This window comes from Phyllobates terribilis, unplaced genomic scaffold (genome assembly GCF_046119375.1).
Source record: "Phyllobates terribilis strain yellow unplaced genomic scaffold, ASM4611937v1 Scaffold_11__3_contigs__length_659146591, whole genome shotgun sequence".
NCBI classification, from domain to species: Eukaryota; Metazoa; Chordata; class Amphibia; order Anura; family Dendrobatidae; genus Phyllobates; species Phyllobates terribilis.
This window is the reverse complement of record NW_027362771.1, coordinates 425,680,950-425,703,911: the sequence shown is the minus strand read 5'-3', so window position 1 is coordinate 425,703,911 and position 22,962 is coordinate 425,680,950. Positions and strand designations below refer to the sequence as shown.

At 43.7% G+C, this 22,962-nt stretch overlaps 1 protein-coding gene across 2 annotated transcripts in view; it reads left to right on the top strand.

Annotated features, from left to right (window-relative positions):
* Nucleotides 1-22,962, top strand: part of IQGAP1 (IQ motif containing GTPase activating protein 1) — a 160,904-nt gene that overhangs the window by 111,860 nt on the left and 26,082 nt on the right. For both annotated transcript variants that reach the window (XM_073653145.1, XM_073653146.1), the window contains 4 exons: nucleotides 870-1,033; nucleotides 20,840-20,930; nucleotides 21,695-21,862; nucleotides 22,087-22,229. In XM_073653145.1, the coding sequence (XP_073509246.1) occupies nucleotides 870-1,033; nucleotides 20,840-20,930; nucleotides 21,695-21,862; nucleotides 22,087-22,229 (566 nt within the window). The remainder of the gene's footprint in view (nucleotides 1-869; nucleotides 1,034-20,839; nucleotides 20,931-21,694; nucleotides 21,863-22,086; nucleotides 22,230-22,962) is intronic.

The following is a 22,962-nucleotide window of genomic DNA, read 5'->3' as shown; positions in this document are numbered from 1 at the left end:
TCCCTGGCAGGAAAAACGCATGTACAATCCGCATGCGTTTTTCCTGCCAGGGAGAAGCGGAAAAAATATGCAGCATTTCTGCATCGTGTGCACATAGCCTCAATTGCAAATTAAGAAATAGAGCCTGCCGAGGTGAAAATTGGTGAAAATTCAGGATACATAATGGCCTGAATTGGTGGAATTCCTCATGTAAGCACACATGCCAGCTTATTCTGCAAAGTTACTTGAAAGTGCGTTTATTCTGTCAGGTGTGAATTAGTTGTATTTATTATTCATGGAATCCTATAAATAATAGTTCAGGCCAATCAGAATAGGCAGGCCTGACTGAGCTTGTTTATAACTTGCAAATGGATTGATTTTACCAGTTTGTCTTTTTCACATTTATCTAGAACTGTGACTCCCCGGCGCCTGCGCAATAGAGCACTGCTGCACTGTGCTCAGCCAAACAGGCCTGGGAAGAAACAAAGCGCGCTCCCTGTAAGCCGCGCATTGTGCCGAGAGGTGAAGGAAAAAAACGCACGTCACAGGGCCCTGTGACTTGCAGGGAGAGGGGGGGTGATATGGTAAACGTGGACATATGCGGGGATTTGGTGGAATAATAAGCAGATGGGTGGTGATAGCTTGGCATAAGCAGATGGGTGGGGATAGCTTGGCGTCCAGGGGACGCCAAGCCTGTGAAAAAACGAGATAAAACTACATTTCTCTGCATTCAGACCTCTACCATGGGCCATGCAGGTATGTATAGATTTACTTTTCTATACCCTGTATGCCCATAGTAGAGGTCTGATAACTCCAAAGTAGTGACAGATTCCCTTTAAATGCCTAATGCATGAATAAGTGTGAAAGCAAACTTTTTTTTCTTTTTTTAGGGATTTTGGCAATTGGGCTCATAAATGAAGCTTTGGATGAAGGTGATGCTAGGAAGACCTTGCAAGCATTACAGCTGCCTGCTGCAAAGTTAGAAGGTGTTCAACCCAGTGTGGCTCAACATTACCAGGATACTCTGGTGCGAGCAAAAAGGGAAAAGGCTCAGGTAAGCCCTACTGTCTTGACAAGTTAGATTTATGTGAAGTGTTTTGGAAAACCTTAAAGTGAACCCATCATGAACTTTATTCCTCCCGTCTTCAGTCTCCACTCAGTATATAATGAGCGGTGGCTGTTACCACGCCCCTGGACTGACCCACGTCTGCCGCACCTCTATGGCTGAAAGCCAGAGGCTGCTGGAAGGAATAAAGTTCATTTCCTCCCGGTAGCTGGACTTTTAGTGCAGCAGATGCATGGCTTTAGAATGCTCTTAACCTGCATATTAACCGCATATCTGGAGGTTAATAGCATTTTTTGACATGAAAGGTTCCCTTTTAAATGTGCATCTGCTGCATAGTATTGTTTGAGATTCACCTTTGACTAATAAAGGCACTGCATTGTTTTCCAACTTGGGCCCCTGGTGTTGGAGGTGGTGTTGGCAATATTTCTAATCTACTACTAGTTTTTCATATTAACCAGAATACAGTCCCTGACAAAAACTTAATGTTTCTCTAATTTGACAACATTGCTCAATACAGGGGCTGGACGACATTAACTGCTATGAGTTTAACAGGTTATCTTACTTGTTCCTTATTCACTCGCAGTCTGCACACTCCATTAATTTCAGGTGGATCAGAGTAGAAGGCCAGTGTAATAAATCTAGGCCTTTACTTTCTCCCTGCTATGGAGAGATGCTGCTAAAATACCGGAATCCTTGAACAACAAACAAGCTAATAAAATCCCAACAGGGAAGGCATTGATTCAAGCAGTCCCTTTCTCTGCAGTGTCAGAGGGGTGCGGAGGGAGGAGAGGAAAGTAATGTGAGCTGGCAGGCCTATAGGTTAGGCAATGACCACTGCTTGCATGGCAGACAAGTAGAACAACTTCTGTTAGCAAAATAGTAGAAGAAATCTGCAGCACAATTGACTGGACTTTAAATGGAAAAATTAGATAAATTGTAGATGAGGATCTAGGAGCATTGTAAGGTTTTTATTTTTTCACTGGTGGTATGCTTTGAAGTAAATCTCCCATTACCATATACTAGCAATTTTCATTGAGAAAGTGTTGGTATAAATCATTGTGCCTTATCAGTATAGCTGTCTATACACGGATTCTCCACTAGGGAAAAACAATTCTCTACTTCCACAGACCCTTGAAATTTGGTGGCTTTATTCCATCCCTAGGAATATACACTTGTATATCAATGCAATTGGCTTGAATAGAAACTATTTAAAAGTACAAGTGGCCACTGACAGTATCTAGTGGGTTATATGATCGGTGCTCTGTACTTTAGATTTGGTAATTATGTTTACAAAAGTCTAGAAATAAAACTTCCATATTATCCTGCTGAATTATTGTCAAAAATATGCAGAGTTCATTGTACGCCAAGATCCATGGACTTCAGTAGGGACAACCATTGCACATTATTGGGCAGCAGTATGTACATCTTTTCTATTTCTTAGTTAGTGATAATGTTTCCAGATTATCAGACAGTCTTAATAAATGAAAGTCATAGATAATAAACGGAAATGCCTGTCATGGTCCCCATAATAATGACAGCTCCCCTATCTGTTACTCGTTTCTTAATGATTGCTTGCAGCCTTTGTAAAATGCCATCTGATCTATAGATATAATAGCATGGATACAGCAGACCAAAGAATAAATATCACTGACGACTGAACAAGGCAGGGGCAATGGATGTAAAGAAAGTCTGTACTTACCAATTATCAAGGAAAAAAAAACCATACATGACTCTTTGTACTGTATAGTGTATTCTTTGAAATATAGAAAAAAAATACTTAAAGGCCCAAGTTTAATTGTTTTGGTCTCAGGCTTGCTTTATCTAAAAATAAAAAAATCTGCATTACTTACCGACTGCCGCTCAAGTTTTACGTCTCTGCCACTGCCCCAATCTTGACAGTACAAAGCAGTTATGTGACAACTACAACACATAACCGCTGCAGCCAATCACTGGGCTCCGTGGTCTTGTGCCATCAACATTGACTTGACTGCTGAGCTGAGTGACTGGCTGCAGTGGTAACTTAGTGATATGGCTCTTCAGAAATCGCATTAAATCATGTCTAATGTGGAGGAGACCTAAGAAGTCCGGAAATCCCGCTGTTTATCATCACCTTTTCCGCTGGCTATTAGAATGTATCAACCGTTGCGGACTCTGTTTTTATTTTTATTAGAGGATCTGTTTAATTCTAGACAACCCCCTTCTTAACAACAAAAGCGTCCTACATTATAAAAACAAAACCTACATCTGACGCCAGCACTGCGTCACCCACATTGTCACGAGACCGCAGCAACCAACCAGCGGCCACTGATAGGCCACAGTGGTCGCTATCTTTTTCTTTTATGTGCGGCACTTTAGCAGTTAAGAATCTGTTGTCCAGTAGTGGATAACCCATTTAACACTTAGTTTTTACCTAGGTTTTTAGTATAATACCAACTCCATATGTATTTTGCTGCACAGAATAGGAGGATATTTGGCAGTGTGTTCTTGTAATAACAATGGGGATTGTGTATAATAGTGTTTATATGACTGTAGACTGTTAGTAATAAAAATATCCGGCTGGTTCAAAGCAAAGCCAGCACTGTACTGAGTATTTCCAGTATTGTGGCCAGACGCAGCTGGGCTGGCTGTAAGACGTGCTAGGTGATGGGATGCACAAAGTACATGAGTAATGGTTGTATTAGGGCTCACTGTAATTAGACTTCTAGGTAAATGAATTATAGACACAAGGCCTGGAGACCGTAGATGCACACAGCTGCGGGATATATACAGTACCTGGCTATACACTTCTGATTTGTATAAAATCCACCATTTTTTTGCTGAGATAGTGTCATGCTAGGTATGGAGAGAGCCCAGCGCATAACGACGGGAAAAGGGGAGAGAGCCCTACAACTAGTTAAAAGGAGAGTGGAGACCCCTAAACAGATCTAAACAACAAACCCTGACTCCCCTATAAATCCTAAATAGGTTCTGCACCTATCACCGAGCAGGAAACCTGGTCCTAGCTGACCCTAAGGCTAGGCCCTTGCTAGGGAGCAGGAGGGATGAGCACTGAGTCAGCCCCACTACAAGCTAAAGTACACACAAGGGAAACAAACAGGAATACACTTAGCTCCAAGATGACACCGGAGAAAGCACGGCAACAATCCACGAACTAACTCCAAGGAAATTTTATCTGACTACTAGAATCCCAGGCCTGAATAGGTAAACACGCTATCACCAGCAACTCTCTAAGCAACCTGAGTGTATTTAAGGACTCAGCAAGGAAGTGCTAATTAACAGCAGAAAGGTGAGGATACCTCAGGGTCCTAAAGAGAAAGGTATAATCCCCAAGCAAGGTGAGGATCACCGCTGAGTCCTAAAAAGAGAGGAATTGAATGATAAAAGGATCAGGGAGATGTTTATAAGGCCAAACGCAGCGACCTTCTACAGCTGGACACTGTATGACTGACTGTCTGTCAACACTGACACACCCATTACAGATAGCAAGATTATATCTTAGATTGAAAGCCATCCTCTGTTGGCCAAATGATAATTTATATAACCACTAACATATTTGCGTGATCAGCCAAATGTAATTTATTTTCAGTTTTTCCCACTCTCTATGAAATTGCATACAAAACATACCTAGATACCGGTCAACATCATTGTTGGGATTTGGATAGCCCCTTTAATGAGGATCTTGCACCAAATTTTTCATGTTGAACAGGATGTAATAGTGGCTGCAGAGGGGAATAAAAGAGTCCAAGTGGGTGTTATCAGAGGTGTCACAGGGGGTGTGTCCTTCTTTCACCTGTATGATGCTGTCCAATCATAAGCAGGCAGCACCACCCAAAGGAAAGAAGTTAGGGACCAATCACTTTGCTAAAATATCTGCAACGGAGAGGCAAAAAAATATATATTCCGTTCTGCAGCCACTATTGCAACTTGTGCCCAGTTCAACATGAAACATTTGGTGAAAGGTAATCGTTAAATGGGCTTTCTGTAAATACAGTGTAATGCGTACCTATTTTACACTTTCTTTGCATATCTCATCTCTCAGCAAACTGTAGGTTCTCTTTTTTTCTGCATGAAGGTCATCTCTGAATGTTTAGAAACCTCCTCAGTTTAAGGGAATAGTAAGTCAGGAAAGTGGTCAGGGAGGAGGGAGATGCAGCTCCAGTTTCTCTGTTTCAGTGAAATACCATGATGTGAGCGGGAGGTGGTACCATGGGGAGAGACCTTTTATGTGCTTAGGGTACTGGATGCAAAAGCATCCTTGCGAAGAAATCAAGAGCGAAAATGTGCATTAATGTTATGTTCACGTGAGACTGAATTGCTATAGATTTTCGCTGCTTTCTTTTGATTGTCAAGGGTGAAATCAGCAGTGAAAGTCTATAGCATAAACTGACTTGATGCTGATTACAAATTCACAGTGCAAGTCCATTTCCAGTGTGGATTTTTTGCATGTCTTGTGGATGAGATTTCTTAAAATCCCATCGACCATACTGTATAATATGCAGAGGAATTTCTGCAGGTTAATTGACGCTGTAAAATCCACCACCTATCAGAGGTGTCATCAGACCCATCAGAGCTATCCGGAGAGTTATTCAGAAGGTGCTAGTGGCCTTTTCTCTTAGAATGAGATTTTAGAGTCCTGCCAGTGTAGACAAGAGTTAAACCTTCCAGCGAGATCATGCCTTGGCTCCAGCGCAGGGTGTATGTGAATTTGTACAGGAACTGGTTTCCAGTCCAAGCATTTCCTCCTGCTGCTGAGCTGGGCTGAAATAACCATTTCTATTCACTGAGCTCAGGGGCTGCCAGACTGGGCTCCACTTCACACTTGGGCAAAATTGCCTTATTTAGTCATGAGCTGAGCTACACTGTGCCCCCAATGCTCAGTCACTTAGGATATGGTTACACAATTGCCAAATTTAGCAAAACATTATAAAAAAAAAGCTTGAGATGACTATGTGAAAGTAAATGTGTCACTGCACTCCATGGTTACTGCACAGCTATATATATATATTTACAGAGATCTTTTTTTGCATTTAGCATTGACTATGTCTTCTGTGGTGACAATGTAGCCTTACAGGGAAAGCATCAGTGATTGATCTAGTATATACTGTAATTGTCTCTCCTCACTGCCTTATTAGTAGGCCATGTACATAGGAAACTGGCGTCTTAATGGACTTTTTTTTTTTTTTTTTTTTTTTAGAAAAATGCATGTTTTTTTTTTTTTTTTTGGTCAACTATGAATATAAAGCAAAATGTAGAAGGAGGAAGGTAAATGAAAGACAAGTGACTATTGCAGAATCAGATGTTCTTCATGTATTCAGGAATGGATGCACGGGTGCCTCTATCAATCTTATGTGCATAGTGACCTATGGTGAATCATTACATACATGTCTAATAAAACCTACAAAAGACAAAAATATATCTCATACCCTACCATCATTATATATAAATGTAAAGCAAAGTTGCATAATAAATATAGGGTACTTAGTGAACTATTTTTGATCAAAAAAAGTATACAAGCCGTCCCACCAGCGGCAAGGTGACCCTAAATTGGGACGGTACCTATACTGCCTATATTAAAAACCTTACTGTATATCAAAGTTGAAGCAATGCATATAAAAGGGTAGACAAATAGGACCGGGTCCCAACTCCAGACCACCCAGGCCCGTGTCTAATAAGTGGACCTCTAGGCGCCCATCTACTGACATGTAGACATCTCCTGACCCTCGATATGAAGTGCAATGTGGTGGCATCCAGGAGTAAAGTGGGACCCCCTTTTCCAAAAAGGCGAAGGTCCAATATGTGGGTGGTCTACAATAAAGGGGTATTCTATTGAAAACAAGTTATCCACTATCCAGTAAATAGACGGGTATTAGTTTGCCATTCCCCCTAGTTCCCACCTGGCTGTGATAATACTGCCAGGAATTGTTGAATGAAGTGATCAGAGATGCACCCTGCTGCTCATTTAGGCTACGTTCCCACGTTCAGGACCCGCTGTGGCCCAGACGCTGCAGAACTTCCGCACCGCATCCGCCCTAATTATGCAAATGAGCAGACACTTTTTTTTTTTTTTTACCCATGCAGACTTTCTTCATTGATGCAAGTCTATGGGGAAAATCCGCATGTGAACCCGCAAGAGACATTGACATGCAGCAGATCTGAAAGACGCGCCGCATGTCAGTTTCCGCTGGTGATCTGCAGGTGCACAGAGACGCATAGTGGACATGGGATTTCTAGAAACCCCATCCACTATACTGTGACATCTGGCCGCTGCGAGTTTGACGCTGCATATATACGCAACGTCAAAACTGCAATAAATCCTGAATGTGGGAACGCACCCTTAAAGTTTCTGGCGCTAAAGATGCAAAGAATTCTGGACCCTCATTGCTTGCAGCTGCTTTCTTCAGTGCCATACACCTATGTATGTTGCATCCTGGGCATAATTGTGTGAACAGAGAAGAACAAGAAGAAAACCGGGGACTTATGGCAATTAGTGGGGTCCCAGCAGTGGCCCCCACACTGACCTAACCGTTATCATATATCCAGTAGATGGGTGATAACATGGTCAGATTGGAATATCCCTTTAGTGGCTTATCTATTTCATACTTCATAAATGCCTATGTTGTGGAAAAAACACTTTAACTATCTGAAAACTATTGAAGTTTTTAGGAGTCTGGTTATAACAGGCAGTGGTACTCTCATCTGTACAATTTGGTATATTCTTGTATTCTGGAGGGTTATTGTCAGTACTTATCAGAGTGAACACAAATGTTATCATCTCAGAAGTTTCTCAGTGCATCGTTCCCTCTCATGTAAGGTCCGTTTATTCCAGCACAGATCAGATTCTAACCAGTGCCAGACTCCGGATCCTTGGGGTAAATCTGCATCTATGGGACGTATTGAATTCACTAGAAATGTAATGAATATTGCCCTTGTGTGAGCATTCTACCCTTTGCTCCTACTTCTCCCCGCAGCCAGAGCTGTTGTGGTTCTGTCATCTTCTTTGTGTGTGGTGGGCTGGTGTATTACATATTCTCTCTCCCTCCTCTGCAGTTTCTTCCCCAGATACACACGTCACCGCTCTACTGAAGCAGCAATGGAAAATAGTGAGGCAAGGCTGTGACGTTATGGTTTCCTATGCCTTTTCTGCATTTTATATATTCCTATATTGTTACTTTTAGCATTTGAGTTGCTGGCCATATGCAAAGTCAGTTTTCATAGAAAATATAAATGTTCTCAACCCCTAAATTAACTTATCCTGTAATGTAAAGGAGCAGTCTTATTCACCGGGCATAAACATGCTGCCTGTTCTGTGCTGGTTGGAAGGATATATGAACCTGGATGCCATGCATTACATGGTGGAAAACAGACTTTTCAGGGGCGAACATAATAGAAAGAAACTGGCTTTAAATCAGCACTGAGAAATAAACATTGTGAAAACTGTTCAAGAATGATATCTATATAAGTAAGACAGGCATACAGTGGTGGCCAAAAGTATTGGTACCCCTGCAATTCTGTCAGATAATACTCAGTTTCTTCCTGAAAACGATTGCAATCACAAATTCTTTGGTATTATTATCTTCATTTAATTTGTCTTCAATGAAAAAACACAAAAAGAATTGTCCTAAAGCCAAATTGGATATAATTCCACACCAAACCTAAAAAAGGGGGTGGACAAAAGTATTGGCACTGTTTGAAAAATCATGTGATGCTTCTCTAATTCGTGTAATTAACAGCACCTGTAACTTACCTGTGGCACCTAACAGGTGTTGGCAATAACTAAATCACACTTGCAGGCAGTTAACATGGATTAAAGTTGACTCAACCTCTGTCCTGTGTCCTTGTGTGTACCACATTGAGCATGGAGAAAAGAAAGAAGACCAAAGAACTGTCTGAGGACTTGAGAAACCAAATTGTGAGGAAGCATGAGCAATCTCAAGGCTACAAGTCCATCTCCAAAGACCTGATGGTTCCTGTGTCTTCCTTGCGCAGTGTCATCAAGAAGTTTAAAGCCCATGGCACTGTGGCTAACCTCCCTAGATGTGGACGGAAAAGAAAAATTGACGAGAGATTTCAACGCAAGATTGTGCGGATGGTGGATAAAGAACCTCGACTAACATCCAAACAAGTTCAAGCTGCCCTGTAGTCCGAGGGTACAGCAGTGTCAACCCGTACTATCCGTCGGCGTCTGAATGAAAAGGGACTGTATGGTAGGATACCCAGGAAGACCCCACTTCTTACCCCGAGACATAAAAAAGCCAGGCTGGAGTTTGCCAAAACATACCTGAGAAAGCCTAAAATGTTTTGGAAGAATGTTCTCTGGTCAGATGAGGCAAAAGTAGAGCTTTTTGGAAAAAAGCATCAACATAGAGTGTACAGGAAAAAAAGAGGCATTCAAAGAAAAGAACACGGTCCCTACAGTCAAACATGGCGGAGGTTCCCTGATGTTTTGGGGTTGCTTTGCTGCCTCTGGCACTGGACTGCTTGACCGTGTGCATGGCATTATGAAGTCTGAAGCCTACCAACAAATTTTGCAGCATAATGTATGGCCCAGTGTGAGAAAGCTGGGTCTCCCTCAGAGGTCATGGGTCTTCCAGCAGGACAATGACCCAAAACACACTTCCAAAAGCACTATAAAATGGTTTGAGAGAAAGCACTGGAGACTTCTAAGGTGGCTAGCAATTAGTCCAGACCTGAATCCCATAGAACACCTGTGGAGAGATCTCAAAATGGCAGTTTGGAGAAGGCACCCTTCAAATATCAGGGACCTGGAGCAGTTTGCTAAAGAAGAATGGTCTACAATTCCAGCAGAGCATTATAAGAAACTCATTGATGGTTACCGGAAGCGGTTGTTCGCAGTTATATTGGCTAAAGGTTGTGCAACCAAGTATTAGGCTGAGGGTGCCAATACTTTTGTCTGGCTCATTTTTGGAGTTTTGTGTGAAATGATCAATGATTTGATTTTTGCTTCATTCTGTTTTGTGTTTTTTCCTTGCAAGCAAATTAAATGAAGATACTAATACCAAAGAATTTGTGATTGCAATCATTTTCAGGAAGAAACTGAGTATTATCTGACAGAATTGCAGGGGTGCCAATACTTTTGGCCACCACTGTAGGTAATAGTGGTGGGCATAAGGCCCCCATACACCTTAAAGAATGTAGATTGACAAATTGTGACAGTGTGAAATGCTCACACTGGCAAGATTTCCCTGTATTCCCTGTGCGAATGGGCTGTCATGTTACCGTAAATGTGAAATGTGCATACTTGCGGTCATGTGGTGACTAGATTCTCATTTGCTTCTCTCAATAGAACATTGAGCAAAGCTGATAAGAATGTAGTCGGCACTTGCACTGGGAATACAGGGGACTTGTGATAGTGTGCGCATTGCACACTGTCATTATTAGGCAATTTGCAGGCACATAGTGACTTCTGAAATTTGTATAGACCGCAGAAAATCCCTTTAAAGATCAGCTGGCCATCTAATGTGTATAGGACCTCCCTACAGTCATGGCCAAAAGTATTGAGAATGAGACAAATAGTAAGTAATTTTTCCAAAGTTTACTGCTTCATTTTTTGTAATGGCAATTTGCATATACTCCTGAATGTCAAAGAGTGATCAGCTTAACAGCAATTACTGTACTTGCAAAGTCAATATTTGCCCAGAAAATGAACTTTAACCCCCAAAACACATTTCAACATCATTGCAGTCCTGCCTTAAAAGGAGCAGCTAACATCGTTTTAGTGATTGATACATTAACACAGGTGTGGGTGTTGATGAGGACAGGGCTGGCGATCAATCAGTCATGATTAAGTAAGAATGACATCACTGGACACTTTAAAAGGAGGCTGGTTCTTGGTATCATTGTTTCTCTTCAGTTAACCATGGTTATCTCTAAAGAAACACGTGCAGCCATCATTGCACTGCACAAAAATGGCCTAACCGGGAAGAGTATCGCAGCTACAAAGATTGCACCTCAGTCAACAATCTATCGCAACATCAAGAACTTCAAGGAGAGAGTGTCCATTGTTGTCAAAAAGGCTCCAGGGCGCCAAAGAAAGACCAGCAAGCGCCAGGACCGTATCTTAAAACTGTTTCAGCTGCGGGATCGGACTACCAGCAGTGCCGAGCTTGCTCAGGAATGGCAGCAGGCTGGTGTGAGTGCTTCTGCACGCACTGTGAGGCGGAGACTCTTTGAGCAAGGGCTGGTTTCAAGGAGGGCAGCAAAGAAGCCACTTCTCTCCAGAAAAAACATCAGGGACCGACTGATATTCTGCAAAAGTTACAGAGAGTGGACTGCTGAGGACTGGGGCAAAGTCATTTTCTCTGATGAATCCCCTTTTCGATTGTTCGGGACATCTGGAAAACAGCTTATTCGGAGAAGAAGAGGTGAGCGCTACCACCAGTCTTGTCTCATGCCAACTGTAAAGCATCCTGAAACCATTCATGTGTGGGGTTGCTTCTCAGCCAAGGGAATCGGCTCACTCAGTCTTGCCTAAAAACACAGCCATGAATAAAGAATGGTACCAGAATGTCCTCCAAGAGCAACTTCTCCCAACTGTCCAAGAGCAGTTTGGCGCCCAACAATGCCTTTTCCAGCATGATGGAGCACCTTGCCATAAAGCAAAGGTGATAACTAAATGGCTCATGGAACAAAACATAGAGATTTTGGGTCCATGGCCTGGAAACTCCCCAGATCTTAATCCCATTGAGAACTTGTGGTCAATCATCAAGAGACGGGTGGACAAACAAAAACCAACAAATTCTGGCAAAATGCAAGCATTGATTATGCAAGAATGGACTGCTATCGGTCAGGATCATGTGAAAATATAAGTTTGATGTCATTCTCAAAACTTTTGGCCATGACTGTACTCTCCACTGACAGATGATGTTGAGGGACAGAAGGATCGAGCCGTTTGAATCTATAAGCCTGATCCTTTTGTTTCCGCAAGAGATGAGCAGCTGCCAGGAGGGGGGGGTCTCCTGAAACTAACGTTCATGTGTATGGGGGAGCCGGTAGAGATGGCTGTCAGTCAAACGAGTGTTAGCATTGGTAAGGATGATTTGTAGAAGAGAGGCATCATTCGTAAAAGTGATGAGCAGAAATAATAATAGTTGGTATCAGAGTGGAATATGTAGTAATGATTTGTATCAAAGTGGCAGAGTTAATAGTTTGTCATGGGTAATAGGGGTTATAAAGACTGTATTTAATAGTGGTGGGTGTAAAGGAGACATTTTCTCCTAGACTGTGTCTGAGCAATTTTTCAAGTGCCCCTTTAGGAAACGTAAGTTAATAGAGGATGCCATCCATTATCCGATGAGCTATGAAGAGCACTGGTTGCTCTGGAGGACCCCGTACCTCCATGCACCTCCATGCATGTTAGCAGTGACGGAGAATAAAATGATTACTGCTGGGTTATGTTGATGATTATTGATCATCTCTGGGGGAACCCAGCCGTGTGACTGAATGTCATCTCCTTAGTTTTTGGAAAACCTCTATAACAAACATAATTTTGCACAAAGAGGACAAGCCTTTAAAACAAATCATAATCCAAAGGCTAAATTAACAGATTTGTTATTTATGTCCATATGCCATCCTTCTTTTTAATGTACAGAATATGGACCCATAACCCATAGTGTTTCATTGATCCATACACCTCCATTTTAAAAACGGATACATATGTCAGACCCGTGAGACTCGGCAAGTTTTGTGGAATAGATTCTGTCATTAAAATCTATGAGGATTAGGTAGACACAGATGAAAGGAATCCTTTTTGCCGCCAGTATTGTCTCTGTGTTTTATAAGTTTTTCACTGATCCATTGTTAAAAGGGTTGCCCACTTCTCGGACAACCCCTTCTCAATCCCTATGTTTCCCCTGAGTAAAACAACATCTACACTTACAGGCGATGCTGGCGCAATTCCAGTGGTGTCTGCACTGGCCCTCCCGGGGCTCACGTGACATAATGTCACACGAGCCCTGGGAAAGCCAGTGCTGACACAACTAGAACAGCGCCAGAGGTGAGTATAGGTGTTATTGTTTTACTGGGGGGAAATGTAGGGATGGAGAAGGGGTTGTCCAAATGTAGGGATGGAGAAGGGGTTGTCCGAGTGGTGGACAACCTCTGTAAGAATCAGTGGATAAATAAAAAGTTTGGTGTGCAGCTTCAGTTTTTAAAAATGGATGAAAAAACCCCCCAAATAAAACACAGATACAAAATGAAGGAAATACGGATGACACAAGAGAAACGCTCCATTTTACACTGACTTAAATAGTCACAGATGTGTGAATGTAGCCTTATCCTTGTTATAGTCCGATGTCTAGGAATCTGTATCACTAATCACCCGCTTGCCTTGTTTTTCCCAGGACAGTAGACATTTACTGATAGGTTTACACTTCTCTTGACGTGTTTCACTGACCCCTTCATTGTGTGACCCCAGAAGTGTGCGATACAACAGCCCTTGTGTACAGTTTATGATTTGTGAGAACTGCCATCTGGCTTCTGCCTGCTAGCCTTGGCAAGATTTATGGCTGTATATTGCCAGTCAGAGTATACACAAAGTGGGAGTAGTGTTTAGTCGTGTTTTACACCGAAAACCTGTGTGGTCTCTTGGAACAAAAAGGACTTTGACTAAGTAATTACTGGCAGCCGTCCTCAATGATTTACTCACGGGCACATCTCCTTATTGAAACTGAACCTCTGTGTTTCTATAGGGGGGGATATTTTCATGCCACTGCTGCTTACATTGTACAATAGGCTTGTTTCCTGTCACAATATTTCCATTTTTATTTCCTTAAAATTCAGGATGATGACCATTTATGTTAAATATTGTACCACAAAGGGTTGCCTGTTTTGTTGTAACCACATTTCAAAAAGCAATAATCAAAGAAGCCCTCACCACCTAGCATGCAGTGTAACAGATCCACCTGTTATTAGACACTATACCAGCAAAACAGGAAAATGACGTGGTGCTCAACTATATGGGAACAGTCCAATATAATATCCAAATGAAAAAAGAATAGCAGCACTCACCATTCCTGGAATAAAACTTAATCCTTTATTCAATAATGTAGTTAAAAAAGTGGCAGGCCGGGAAAGCGGGGAGAGGGAGGGTGGACAACAGCCGTTTCACGCTGTGAATAGCGTTTCTGCGGGTCCACATTTCAAAAAGCATCATCTGCTCCTCAATTCCTTATGGGAATTATTCTACATCTAGCCTTGTAGGTCTAATAATCATGTGCCAGACAAGAACTTCTCATAACTCCAATATCAACTCTTTCCTTAGCTCTTCTATGTGCCAGACTATGTCTTACCCAATACTACTATATGCCAGACCATGCCTTACCCAATACTGCTATATGTCAGACCATGCCTTACCCAATACTGCTATATGCCCAACCATGCCTTACCCAATACTGCTATATGCCAGACCATGTCTTACCCCATACTGCTATATGCCAGACCATGCCTTACCCCATACTGTTATATGCCAGACCATGCCTTACCCCATACTGCTATATGCCAGACCATGCCTTACCCCATACTGCTATATGCCAGACCATGCCTTACCCAATACTTCTATCTTCCCGACCATGCCTTACCCAATACTTCTATAAGCCAGACCATGCCTTACCCAATACTTCTATAAGCCAGACCATGCCTTACCCAATACTTCTATAAGCCAGACCATGCCTTACCCAATACTGCTATATGCCCGACCATGCCTTACCCAATACTGCTATATGCCCAACCATGCCTTACCCAATACTGCTATATGCCAGACCATGTCTTACCCCATACTGCTATATGCCAGATCATGCCTTACCCCATACTGCTATATGCCAGACCATGCCTTACCCCATACTGCTATATGCCCAACCATGCCTTACCCAATACTGCTATATGCCAGACCATGCCTTACCCCATACTGCTATATGTCCAACCATGCCTTACCCAATACTGCTATATGCCCAACCATGCCTTACCCAATACTGCTATATGCCAGACCATGTCTTACCCCATACTGCTATATGCCAGATCATGCCTTACCCCATACTGCTATATGCCAGACCATGCCTTACCCCATACTGCTATATGCCAAACCATGCCTTACCCCATACTGCTATATGCCAGACCATGCCTTACCCCATACTGCTGTATGCCAGACCATGCCTTACCCCATACTGCTGTATGCCAGACCATGCCTTACCCCATACTGCTGTATGCCAGACCATGCCTTACCCCATACTGCTGTATGCCAGACCATGCCTTACCCCATACTGCTGTATGCCAGACCATGCCTTACCCCATACTGCTGTATGCCAGACCATGCCTTACCCCATACTGCTGTATGCCAGACCATGCCTTACCTCATACTGCTATATGCCAGACCATGCCTTACCCAATACTTCTATATTCCCGACCATGCCTTACCCAATACTTCTATATTCCCGACCATGCCTTACCCAATACTTCTATAAGCCAGACCATGCCTTACCCAATACTTCTATATGCCCCGACCATGCCTTACCCAATGCTTCTATAAGCCAGACCATGCCTTACCCAATACTGCTATATGCCCGACCATGCCTTACCCAATACTGCTATATGCCCGACCATGCCTTACCCAATACTGCTATATGCCAGACCATGTCTTACCCCATACTGCTATATGCCCAACCATGCCTTACCCAATACTGCTATATGCCCGACCATGCCTTACCCCATGCTGCTATATGCCAGACCATGCCTTACCCCATACTGCTATATGCCCAACCATGCCTTACCCAATACTGCTATATGCCAGACCATGCCTTACCCCATACTGCTATATGCCAGACCATGCCTTACCCCATACTGCTATATGCCAGACCATGCCTTACCCCATACTGCTATATGCCAAACCATGCCTTACCCCATACTGCTATATGCCAGACCATGCCTTACCCCATACTGCTGTATGCCAGACCATGCCTTACCCCATACTGCTGTATGCCAGACCATGCCTTACCCCATACTGCTGTATGCCAGACCATGCCTTACCCCATACTGCTGTATGCCAGACCATGCCTTACCCCATACTGCTGTATGCCAGACCATGCCTTACCCCATACTGCTGTATGCCAGACCATGCCTTACCCCATACTGCTGTATGCCAGACCATGCCTTACCTCATACTGCTATATGCCAGACCATGCCTTACCCAATACTTCTATATTCCCGACCATGCCTTACCCAATACTTCTATATTCCCGACCATGCCTTACCCAATACTTCTATAAGCCAGACCATGCCTTACCCAATACTTCTATATGCCCCGACCATGCCTTACCCAATGCTTCTATAAGCCAGACCATGCCTTACCCAATACTGCTATATGCCCGACCATGCCTTACCCAATACTGCTATATGCCCGACCATGCCTTACCCAATACTGCTATATGCCAGACCATGTCTTACCCCATACTGCTATATGCCAGATCATGCCTTACCCCATACTGCTATATGCCAGACCAGGCCTTACCCCATACTGCTATATGCCAGACCATGCCTTACCCCATACTGCTATATGCCAGACCATGCCTTACCCCATACTGCTATATGCCAGACCATGCCTTACCCCATACTGCTGTATGCCAGACCATGCCTTACCCCATACTGCTGTATGCCAGACCATGCCTTACCCCATACTGCTGTATGCCAGACCAGGCCTTACCCCATACTGCTATATGCCAGACCATGCCTTACCCCATTCTGCTATATGCCAGACCAGGCCTTACCCCATACTGCTATATGCCAGACCATGCCTTACCCCATACTGCTATATGCCAGACCAGGCCTTACCCCATACTGCTATATGCCAGACCAGGCCTTACCCCATACTGCTATATGCCAGACCAGGCCTTACCCCAATACTGCTATATGCCAGACCAGGCCTTACCCCAATACTGCTATATGCCAGACCAGGCCTTACCTCATACTCCTATATGCCAGACCATGTCTTACCCCATACTGCTATATGCCAGACCATGTCTTACCCCATACTGCTATATGCCAGACCATGCCTTACCCCATACTGCTATATGCCAGACCATGCCTTACCCCATACTGCTATATGCCAGACCAGGCCTTACCCCATACTACTATATGCCAGACCAGGCCTTACCCCAATACTGCTATATGCCAGACCATGTCTTACCCCATACTGCTATATGCCAGACCATGCCTTACCCCATACTGCTATATGCCAGACCATGCCTTACCCCATACTGCTATATGCCAGACCAGGCCTTACCCCAATACTGCTATATGCCAGACCAGGCCTTACCCCATACTGCTATATGCCAGACCAGGCCTTACCCCAATACTGCTATATGCCAGACCATGTCTTACCCCATACTGCTATATGCCAGACCAGGCCTTACCCCAATACTGCTATATGCCAGACCAGGCCTTACCCCATGCTGCTATATGCCAGACCATGCCTTACCCCAATACTGCTATATGCCAGACCATGTCTTACCCCATACTGCTATATGCCAGACCATGCCTTACCCCATACTGCTATATGCCAGACCAGGCCTTACCCCATACTGCTATATGCCAGACCAGGCCTTACCCCAATACTGCTATATGCCAGACCATGTCTTACCCCATACTGCTATATGCCAGACCATGTCTTACCCCATACTGCTATATGCCAGACCATGTCTTACCCCATACTGCTATATGCCAGACCATGCCTTACCCCATACTGCTATATGCCAGACCAGGCCTTACCCCATACTGCTATATGCCAGACCAGGCCTTACCCCATACTGCTATATGCCAGACCATGTCTTACCCCATACTGCTATATGCCAGACCATGTCTTACCCCATGCTGCTATATGCCAGACCAGGCCTTACCCCATACTGCTATATGCCAGACCAGGCCTTACCCCAATACTGCTATATGCCAGACCATGTCTTACCCCATACTGCTATATGCCAGACCATGCCTTACCCCATACTGCTATATGCCAGACCATGCCTTACCCCATACTGCTATATGCCAGACCAGGCCTTACCCCATACTGCTATATGCCAGACCAGGCCTTACCCCAATACTGCTATATGCCAGACCAGGCCTTACCCCATACTGCTGTATGCCAGACCATGCCTTACCCCATACTGCTATATGCCAGACCAGGCCTTACCCCATGCTGCTATATGCCAGACCAGGCCTTACCCCAATACTGCTATATGCCAGACCATGTCTTACCCCATACTGCTATATGCCAGACCATGCCTTACCCCATACTGCTATATGCCAGACCATGCCTTACCCCATACTGCTATATGCCAGACCAGGCCTTACCCCATACTGCTATATGCCAGACCAGGCCTTACCCCATACTGCTATATGCCAGACCAGGCCTTACCCCATACTGCTATATGCCAGACCAGGCCTTACCCCAATACTGCTATATGCCAGACCAGGCCTTACCCCATACTGCTGTATGCCAGACCAGGCCTTACCCCATACTGCTATATGCCAGACCAGGCCTTACCCCAATACTGCTATATGCCAGACCAGGCCTTACCCCATACTGCTATATGCCAGACCATGCCTTACCCCATACTGCTATATGCCAGACCATGCCTTACCCCATACTGCTATATGCCAGACCAGGCCTTACCCCATACTGGTATATGTCAGACCAGGCCTTACCCCATACTGCTATATGCCAGACCAGGCCTTACCCCATACTGCTATATGCCAGACCAGGCCTTACCCCATACTGCTATATGCCAGACCAGGCCTTACCCCATACTGCTATATGCCAGACCAGGCCTTACCCCATACTGCTATATGCCAGACCAGGCCTTACCCCATACTGCTATATGCCAGACCAGGCCTTACCCCATACTGCTATATGCCAGACCAGGCCTTACCCCATGCTGCTATATGCCAGACCATGCCTTACCCCATACTGCTATATGCCAGACCAGGCCTTACCCCATACTGCTATATGCCAGACCATGCCTTACCCCATACTGCTATATGCCAGACCATGCCTTACCCCATACTGCTATATGCCAGACCATGCCTTACCCCATACTGCTATATGCCAGATCATGCCTTACCTCATACTGCTATATGCCAGATCATGCCTTACCCCATACTGCTATATGCCAGATCATGCCTTACCCCATGCTGCTATATGCCAGACCATGCCTTACCTCATACTGCTATATGCCAGATCATGCCTTACCCCATACTGCTATATGCCAGACCATGCCTTACCCCATACTGCTATATGCCAGACCATGCCTTACCCCATACTGCTATATGCCAGACCATGCCTTACCCCATACTGCTATATGCCAGACCATGCCTTACCCCATACTGCTATATGCCAGACCATGCCTTACCCCATACTGCTATATGCCAGACCAGGCCTTACCCCATACTGCTATATGCCAGACCATGCCTTACCCCATACTGCTATATGCCAGACCATGCCTTACCCCATACTGCTATATGCCAGACCATGCCTTACGATAGGTGAAATGCAAGCTCTTGGATCCAAAATCTACAACGACTTCCTGCTCTACCATTTGCCATTCATCATACTGGCGTTTATGTGCCAGGGGTTGTTTCAAGTTCTTAAAGGGGTAAAATTTCAAAGTGCTTGTAAAAACAACTTTGCAATTTACCTCCTATTAAAAATCCTCTCTATTCTCAGTAATGGAGGAATTTTTAATTTTATCTAGATTACCTTCCACCCTGCAGGATCAGAGTGGCTGGTTACCTAGGTCTATGTAAGGAGCATGCACTGCAGACAGACCTTATGCTTTATTTCAGGGTTCCCCAACGCCCACCTGCAGGTCATGTTTTCAGGATTTCCTTAGTATTGCTCAGGTGATAATTACATTACCTGTGCAATACTAAGGAAATCCTGAAAACATGACCTGTTGGTGGGCCTTGTAGACTGGAGTTGGGGAACACTGATCTAGAGCCTGCAAGTGCTGCTTTGTAGCTGGCCTGATCACTGGATCCCACCAGCTCCAGCCCCCCTGTTCTTCCTTGCTGCAGAGGCATGACAACTGCTATTCTTCAGGAGTGCACCGTCCCCCACAATCAAGAAGCCGAGGAGCTGTGTGCTCATGAAGAAACACAGAATACCCCCTTAATTCCCCTACAGCCAATATGTCCTGGGTTTGACTTCTTCGTCTGCACCCCCTATAGCCCCTCATGTTTATTAATATGCATATAACATTTCTGCTACAATGATCTATGTTGTGGTGATGGAATTATAGTGCATAAATAATATTTTCTTCATTGGTTTACACTAATAGTTACACTAACTGTTGAACAGTACGCTTTGTTTGTATCCATAAAACCAACAACATAAAAGAATTCTGTAATATCTGAAGACAATGGGTGGTGGTGTGGCTTTTGTCAGTAATGTCTTATGTGATCATCTGCAAAAACAAAAGCTTTAGAAGATGGGACTGTGTGTTCTGTGCATGTGGTGTCAATTGTTGACTCCTGTAAAATATTTGGTAAAATACTTACTGGCTTAGGAAGGTAAGAAGCATCCGGTGTCCTGTATTGTTCTGTAGAGTATAAGGAATCACTTGTGGATTGTGCGTTTGATCTACCCATGGTTTACATGGTGGGTAACAGTGCCCTCTGCTGGTTGATGACAGCTTAACACCTTATTCGTGTCCTGACTCCACTGATAAATGAAGAAATGTACAATACGGAAATTTTATATAAATAAAAAGTTTACTAAAATGTTTTTCTTCTCAGGAAACAAGGGATGAATCTGCAGTTCTTTGGCTGGATGAGATTCAGGATGGAATATTCCGCTCCAATAAAGAAACAGAAGATGCCCAAAGATGTATGTAGCTGTGCAGCGCTCGCTTTTTTTTTTTTTTATAATATCATGACACGTTTTACATTACTGTGAAAACCACCAGAACTGTGTGCTTTAAGAACCACCAGTGATCAGTAATTTTGCTGACAACAATAGTGCCGTGTACAGCACAATGTTTAATACGGGAACCTCGATAGATCCCATTAAAGTCAATGTGATCCATTAGGATTCATAGGGATTTGTCTGATCTAAATGGAAGCCCTGCTGCCAGTGTGAACAGAAGCTAACTGTGCATTTCTATAGGCTCTATTTCTTTGTAGTGACAAAAACAACCTGTCATTCTTCATGAATAATGTCATTTAGAAGTTATGGCTGCTTGGCTTTGGCTTTAGAAAAAATAGTCTTGAAAGTTGGCGCCTCAATATTACATGTTTTATCATATCCACAGTATAGCATTGTGGGTTTATTTATTCTGACGTTTCCCATAGGAAATTCTGAAAGTGTCATGTGTAAAGTTGCTTTCCAGGCTGATATAATGCCATCAATTCCCATGGAGGTGACCTTTCACCCCAATGATTGACAGTAACACTTTGTGCATATATATATATATATTTATTTATTTATTTGTATTGTATGTGTTTACATATTCCTGATGGGTGTGTATATCTGTGTGTATGTATATAGATAACGCGATATATACATTTTAATATGTATATATTTTTCATTTATTTTTATATTGTTGATGAAAGCTTTTAATGAAACTAGTGATTTTCTCTTTGTACCGCCAGTCTCTCAGGGTGTCCTAGCTATTAATGAAGCAGTAGAGAAGGGTGACAGTGCCCAAACCCTCCACGCCCTTCGATCCCCTGATGTTGGCCTTTATGGGGTGACTGCTGAATGTGCGCAAACTTATCAGAAGGAACTGACAGACCTGAAGGAACACAAAGCATCGGAAGGTAAAATGCACCACAGAAATCTGTCTGAGGTATCACCACTGCTAACTTGTGAAATCATTGCACGTGGTTTTAACATATTATATGTATAACATATTGTTCTACTATTCTTGGTGTTATTGGGGATCATTAATCTATAGGAGAAAATGGCAGGCATTATTACATTGATTTATCTGAGCTGAGTAATTAAAGTCATCCCTCATGTAAAACGTTTCTCTGTCTTGCAGGGGACAATGGAAGTGAATGGATGCAGCACTGGGTGAAGGGCGGTTATCATTATTACTTTAACCTGAAAACTAATGAAGGGAGCTGGGAAGAGCCCCCAGGATTTGTGCAGAACAACACTCAGCTGTCAAAAGAAGACATTCAGGTAAATGGCTGCAGCGATGTGCATGACAACACTTCGCAATATCAAGGGTGCTCATTAGTACCGGAAGACACTACCTGCAGGCAGCACAGAGAGATTGCGGTCATAGGATCTTGCGGTCATAGGATCTTGCGGTCATAGGATCTTGCGGTCATAGGATCTTGCGGTCATAGGATCTTGCGGTCATAGGATCTTGCGGTCATAGGATCTTGCGGTCATAGGATCTTGCGGTCATAGGATCTTGCGGTCATAGGATCTTGCAGTCATAGGATCTTGCAGTCATAGGATGTTTAGCAGGCTCCCGTCATGTTCACAAAGGCCTTTCTTAAGCCTGATTCTGATGGCGTGCAAACCTGCGCATTCACTGCTCCTAGAAGCTTGCTGGAGATGATCTGTGTGTGATGAAAGTTCTTACTTTGTCATAAATGGAGCAGCAGAAATTGCCCCTAGATATACTGCTGTATGGCCAATGCTTTATACACGCATGTCCGATAGAAGTGGATCTCGCTGCACACTGCCACAGGATTATTTTCCCCACAGAACATTTTTGCCTTATGTCGGTGGCGTTTTTAAAGCCCCATCTGCTTGTAATGTATTGTGAATGGAGCAGGGAGTTTTTAAGTGAACCTGACAACACACTGCAGTTTTTAGGCCTGTCACCATCATGTTTATGGCCTCCTTTTATTGTATACGTCAGAACGTTCAACAGATATATCGGACTAGTGGCATCTGTTAT